The sequence below is a fragment of the Arachis stenosperma genome, chromosome 4, assembly GCF_014773155.1.
Source record: "Arachis stenosperma cultivar V10309 chromosome 4, arast.V10309.gnm1.PFL2, whole genome shotgun sequence".
NCBI lineage: Eukaryota > Viridiplantae > Streptophyta > Magnoliopsida > Fabales > Fabaceae > Arachis > Arachis stenosperma.
In genome coordinates, this window is record NC_080380.1 from 150,707,577 (window position 1) to 150,714,883 (window position 7,307).

At 28.7% G+C, this 7,307-nt stretch overlaps 1 protein-coding gene across 2 annotated transcripts; it reads left to right on the forward strand.

Moving 5' to 3' along the window:
* The first annotated feature begins 2,934 nt into the window (after positions 1-2,934).
* On the forward strand, positions 2,935-5,102 carry LOC130973156 (protein FLOWERING LOCUS T-like). 2 transcript variants are annotated; one of them, XM_057897579.1, is made up of 4 exons: positions 2,935-3,230; positions 3,546-3,607; positions 3,702-3,742; positions 4,533-5,102. In XM_057897579.1, the coding sequence occupies exons 1-4, from the start codon at positions 2,991-2,993 to the stop codon at positions 4,721-4,723; spliced, it is 534 nt and encodes a 177-aa protein (XP_057753562.1). In that variant the 5' UTR covers positions 2,935-2,990; the 3' UTR covers positions 4,724-5,102. The 2 variants fall into 2 exon arrangements, with proteins under 2 accessions (XP_057753562.1, XP_057753561.1); XM_057897578.1 differs by having other exon boundaries at positions 4,527-5,100.
* The last annotated feature ends 2,205 nt before the right edge of the window (positions 5,103-7,307 follow it).

The window sequence follows — 7,307 nt, forward strand, 5'->3', positions numbered from 1 at the left end:
CAGATTCATCTGTTGTGTGTCCAAATTTTTGGTGAAAAGCACATTGCTTGCTTCTATCGACGTATTTTTAGTCCTGATAGGTTCCTGCCTTGCTAGGAGGGTTTGATGATTTTAGCATGTAAGATTTCCTTTATTATATCCTCTCTTTTTTTATTGAACTACGTGTAGAAATCGAACTTTGGTGTCAATTTAAAAGGTCTTTTGCCGTCTCGGATATGGCTTGTTTTGTTTTGCTTATCATCGTCCTTGCATGGTGGTGGTCTTTCTACTCTCCTTGCTTCTCGTAGTTCTTCGATCTCAATTTGTCATATTGTCTTATCTCTAAATTCGGCTAGTGTTTTGGGCTTTGCTATTGCTATTGCTTCTTGAAACTTTTTCGGATGAAGCCCGTTTTTCAAAGCGTGTAAATAGACTTCAGGGTAAAGGTCAAGAATTTTCATCGCTGCCTTTGCAAACCTCTTCATATAATCATTTAAGCTTTTATATTGTCCATGCTTAATTGTGCTGAGGTAATATGAGTCTCGTATGTAGATTTTAGATGCTGCAAAGTTGTTTACAAATAAATCGGCGACCTCTTTGAAGCTTGAAATTGAACCTGCAGACAAATTTGAAAACCAAAGTAAAGCAGTTCCGTCCAAAAAGATAGGAAAAGATCGACATAAGATAGGGTTAGAAGCACCGTTTAAAACCATTATGGATTCGAACTTAGTGATATGTACTTTGGGGTTGTTCACTTCTTTCCTGTCTTGTGAGATGTCCCTCCCATCTTCATGTTTGATTCACAGTGACGTTTTTCATTAGGGTTTTCATCGCTAACATTCTTGTGCTCCTCGTTCTCCTTGTCGTTATTTGTCTTAACTGCCAGCAGTTCGGCCATCTTTTGAACTTCTGCTTGTAAAGCAGCGTTCATGGCCAAAATCTCCGCATGGGTCGGAGGTGGTGGTAGAGCTATGAAATTGTCTGTCGTGGTTCAAAATCATGCAAAAGAAAAAAGAAAAGGAGGAAAGAATAATGGAATGTGGGGTTACGTTTGAAATTGGACCCAAACAATGAGCGCCAAATGTTCTGGCTAGAAACTGCTCCTGAGGTATAGCTCGTAGGCACTCGGGAATCTCCTTTTCCTGTACTTCCGTGCTACAAGTTCCTCGGATGTATGACCTAGGTAGAGGACTTGCAAAAAGGACTCGAACGCTCAAATTATTAGTATTATCTCTAAGAAACTGTTCAAGAAATTAATCACTAAGAGCCAATAGAGAATTATCTTTTTTCTGTATCTTCCCTTGTGTGTCGTAGTTTTGATTAACTCCTAGTTATTATAGCTAGTGGTAACTGACCTGTACCTTTAGTGGCCAAGATTTGCACCTATGTAAAGGTCCCTCTGTATTTGATGAGATTGGGTCAATTATTCAAAAATTAGTTTCAAGATATAATGTTGTGTATCTGAATTATCAATTCAACTAGGTATTCTTTAAAATTTGTACAATATTTAGTCTTTTATTATAATAATTTAAAAAAATAAAACAAACACATTTAAATAGATTTAGTGTCTTTTTAAAATTGAATACACATCTAAAATACAAACTAAATAAATTTAAAATTTAAAATTTCTGTTTCAGTTTTATTATTTTTAATTATTAACATATTATTATTTAAATACACTTCCAAAAATATAAATTTAGTAAAATTGAAGATTTTAATTCGTTCGTGTGATTATTCCTCTGCGCCGCTGTCCTCTTCGGTGCCGCTGCGTCATCCCCAGCGCCATTCTTCCGCTTGGCCGTTCCTCTGCAACGCCATCGTCCGCCTCGCTCGTCCTTGGCGCCTTCCTCTTAGCCGCTCAGTTCACAGCCTCGCTTTGTCCTACTCCTCGTCACGTTAGTCATCATCAGCGTCGCTAATCTTTCTTCGTCGGAAGTGGACATCAGGTATTTTGGATGTGTAAGAGAAAGTGATTTTGTTTAATTATTCAATCACATTGATTTTGCACGCCATGTACAACATCCAAATTTGCATTAGAGAATGATTTAGGTAAAAGAACAACTTAAAAAATAACAATTCTCAAATTGTCAACACTGTTATATCTACAATTACGGCCACTGCAAGAGTTTAAATTTTTTATTTATGATGTTAAATATGTTTTTGAAATATTTTGTTTATCATTTCATAATTTTAGATGTGTTACAATTGTTTTTTAATGTTTAAATTTAAATTTTAGATTTACGATTTTAGATGTGTCAAAAATATTTTCTGTATAAGTTAATTTTAAATGTGTTACAATTGAAAAAGAAATTACGGCCATTATAAAAAAGAAGTGGAAAACGAGATAGAAGAATAGAAGAAAGAAAAAAATCGTGTTACAAAGAGAGAAGAAACATAAAAGAAGGAAATAATAACTAACTATGAAGTGGGTAAGAAGTTAGAGAAATTTTAGTTTTTAAAATTTAAATTAATCCTAATTATAAATGTGTATCTAAAGAATAGAAATATGTTTTAATTAAAAAATAATTAAGTAATATTAAAGGCTGATCAAAGACTGAATTTTGTTGTACAAATAGTATTTTTCTTAAATTATTGGATATGGATCAGTGTCCCTTTGTTAAAAACCCGAACAACTATTTTTGTTTATAATAATATGGTTGAAGACACAGATGTATACAAGACGTCAAAACGAAAAAAAGAAAAATGATAACCTCCATTTTGTAAGATTGGAAGAGATGCTAAGCTAGCTAGATTCTTTTTATTCCATGTACATACAGAACATTTCCTTTTCTTATCTTTTTCCTTTTTAGACAAATATAGAAGATGAATCTTAGAATTTAGAAATAAAGACAAAAAGCTGCACTAATTAAAATGTGGCTCATCAGCAAATTTAAGAAACATACAACATATATAAAAAGGTGCATGGATACATTCATTCATATGCATTATAGTTACCACGTTACATATAGATATATTAGTGGTTTACCCAATAATAAATTAAAAAAACAAGCATGTCCTCATCTTCAAGAGCAAGAGCAAGTAGTTTATCATTAGGTCATAATGATCCTCTTGTTCTAGGCCGTGTAATTGGTGATGTTTTGGATCCCTTTACAAGTTCTGTCAACATGAGGGTCGTTTACGGCAATAACATTCAAGAGGTTATCAATTGTTGTGAATTAAGACCCTCCCAGATCATCAATAAACCAAGAGTTGAAGTTGGTGGACATGACCTTAGGACATTTTACACTCTGGTAACTAACTGCTCACTTTTTTTTCTGTGCATGTTAAAAATATAATTATTTATATACATCTTTTTAACATTTAAAATTTTAAAATAAGTAGTTTCATGATACCATATAAAAGTGTTAATGACGTAAAAATCTGCGACTTATTAGAAACAATATATATGTACTCATGATTGAGTACAGTGGTTTTCCAATCCTATTATTATCACTGGTCTTATATATACTCAGTGGTTTTATGATCCTATTATTATTACCGGTCGAGAAACAAATCCTATCCTAATTTTAGGGATAGGATCATTGATGTTATAATTTAATTTACAGATCATGGTGGATCCTGATGCACCTAGTCCATGTAATCCAAGCGAGAGAGAATATTTGCACTGGTAAGATTATAGAAAATCAAAATAATTAATTATTAATAATAAAAATTTGAAAACTGAGTATTATGTTTTATTGGTCTTTGATGTCCATATCCAGGCTGGTAATCAATATTCCCGAAACTACAGAAGCAAACTTTGGTACGTATATACATACAACTTCTAATTCTGTTTTCTACCTATTTCTCTTGTTTCCTCGTTTTATTAAAATTTAGTTAGCATTTTCAGGCATATATTAACTTAATAACTGTTCTCACAAGCAATCAATTTTTTTTGGTGACTTCACAAGCAATCATTTGAAGTTGAATATTAGAATTAAAAACCAAAAAAACAAATAAAATAGAAGAAATTTAAGTTATTCTTGTAATAAACTGATTTGAGTTAATATATTAGTCAAACTACTCTGTAAATATAGCTAACTTATTTTACAAAACAAGAAAAATAAAATTTTACATGTAATAATTCACTCTTAGATTTTGCATTATAAATTACATATAATTGATTTTACTATAAGTAAATTTTAAATTTAAATTATTATTATTATTATTATTATTAAGTTCTTTATTTAATTTTATTAAAAATTAATATACACAAATTATCATTATTATTATTATTATTATTATTATTATTATTATTATTATTATTAATTGTTGTTGTTTTCTGATGGTATGTATATACGTGTCTATATGTACTATATTCATATTTCACGAGAATTTAATTATAAAATTAATTTTTTAGTTAATATTAATTAATTATTTTTATTTTATATTTTATATTCTAAATTTTAATCTTTAAATTATAAATTATAAATTATAAATTCTAATCGTAAACACTAAATTTTCAAAAAATAATTTTATAATAAATAACTAGTTAAAAATATGCTTATTCATTTAATAACAACGGTGATGACGATGATAATTGATAGGAGAAGAGATAGTGCCGTACGAAAGTCCACGACCAACAGCAGGGATTCATCGTATTGTGTTTGTGCTGTTCCGTCAGACTGGGAGACAGAGCGTTCATGGTCCTGGGTGGCGTCAAAATTTCAACACTCGAGATTTTGCTGAGTTCTATAATCTTGGGTTGCCAGTTTCAGCTTTGTATTTCATCTGTAAACGATGATCATCACATAGAAGGTACAAGAATGAATCTGCAATACTAGCTCCAGCTCCAACTAATTAACGAAGGATGGAGGAGATTAAATAAATTTCAAGTTCAACGTTAATAAAAACATGTATACATATATGCATGATTAAGTATGTAACTAACATGCTAAATTGTGGCACATAGTAGTGTCATAATGGTCATAAATAACTGAATTGAGAGTTTTCTGTTACAATGATAAATGGGAAGGTGCTATCAAGAATAATAATATTGATTGTCGTTAATAAGTGGATAAATGACCTATCATTGTTGGGATATTATTTTAAAAAGCAGTAATGTTAAAAAGAAAAAAAAATAAATAATTTAAATTTATCTTATTTAATATTTATTTGTTATTGTGTGTATTAAATAAAAATAAAAAAAATAAATTTTGATAATTTTTAGTTAATATGTTATGCTATTACACATTTTCGTTTAAAAAGAATGGTAATAACAATGTAACAGGGGTTGACCAAACTCACGAAAAGCTTGGTCTTGTATCTGCTATAAATCTTACTTTCCTTTCACATTAATTTATTATTGCAAATATAAAAAATAAAGTAGTGATTATAACATGATATGAAATAAATATTTTTTTCTTGAAAAAAAAAAGATACTCCTACGAAAACATTATGTTAATAATAAAAAAACAAGATAGATCTCAATTTAACTCTTGAGAGTTGGTTTGATATTCAATTTAACCTTTATAATTTTATTAGCCTCAATTAGAGTCTTTAAATTTCCAACATTAACTTTCAGTTGTCTTTCGTATCATCTCCATCATTGGAATGTTGATCTCGCACATTTACTTATTCAAATCCTTAAACATAGTGTTCTCCACATGGCATGTTTAGTGCTGAGTGTATTTGATAAGGATTATATGACCTAGAGAATGTATTAGATGACTCAATCTGGCACCTACAATTAAAACGAATTTTTAGATAAAGTCTCGAAATTCTCAAACTGATAATCTATTGTTGTCTTTCTAGAACTCTGCTAGGTCACGTTTACATAGATGTGTTTGTGGTTATTGTCTCAACATAAATGAAACACAGACATAGATACATAAGAGTACATAAATATAAGAAGACACTAATTTCATAGTGTATTTGGTAGGTTAGATAAGATAAAAAAATTGTAAAAAAAATTAGTGTCTCAAATTAAAAATTTGTGTCTCAATATTTTAGAGAAATACAAAATACTGAAAATTCAGGATGTGTCTTCCTTCGTGTTAAGTAAATGTTCAGGAAGTGTCTTCTGTGTTAAGTAAATGTACCAGATCAACATTTCGATTACAGAAATAATCGTAAGAATAATCAAGAGCCACTAATATAAATTTAAAAATTCTAATTAAGACTAACAAAATTGTAAAAATTAAATTGAATATCGAACCAAATTTTATGGGCCAAAATATGATTTAACTCTTAAAAACTTTATAAAATTGTGTATTACAGTACCAAAAGTTGTGTGTATATGATTTTTTAACTATTTATACTACTCATTACAACAAATGATGCATTAAATGTTGATCAACTCAACAACGTTAGCTATTTACATAAGAATTGACCATAATAAATTTCACATTAAAAAAATACCATAAAATAAAAATTTCATAAAATTATGATTCTTATTTCTAAATTCTAAGAAAGAGTAGAGTTTTAACTTTCAACTAACAAATAAACTGAAATTAGATACTTTTTCCCTCCCTTTTCCGTTTTTACCATTTATTGAAAGGATTGACTCAAAAAGTTGTTTTATTTGTATAAAAAGTTAGTAATTGAATATTCAGTTTATTCAATAAAATATGGAGTAGTTAATATCTTTAGAATAAAAATAAAAGAATCAACTTGGAGTATGAAAAGGATGCATGCCATTACATACAATAAAAACGTTATAGCAAAAAGGCTATCAAAAATTTAAAGTATGAGAATCCAGTCTCACATTCTCTTTGTAGTAGTGGTGTTGGCTAAGGGATCACGTTCGGTAGGGACAAAGAAATTAGGCTTATTGCATTGGATGCGCCACAGTAGCTTTTAGCATTTTCTTTAAGAATAGTATTTTTTCTTATTTTTATCATGGCTTTTTATTTAGTTATTTTGGAAAAAGAGAACAAGAGATATATTCAATATGGTTGTGACCGGGTATAAGTCATAGTGATGTTTATAGCATGGCTTGATAAAATTTTTATTTCCAAAAATAGTTTATAAAAACTATTTTTTAAAAGATAATTTTTTAAAAAATATAGTACTTTGTATATGATAAATCAAACTAAATATGATTTCAATGAGTACAAAACTTTTAAAATTAAAAAAACCATATAATAGACATAAATAGAAAATTTAATTTAAAAATTACAAACACAAGTATGTAGTCTTTCGATTTACTAAACATAAAATAAAGAATTTATATTTTTAATCTCTTTCGAAAGTTTTACCAAATAAAACTTACATAAATTTACACTATTAAGACATTATATATACCTATTAATTGAAAAGTTATAAATTCAATTCATATTAAAATTATGACAAATAAAAATATTAATATTTTTTTCATTAATTCATTT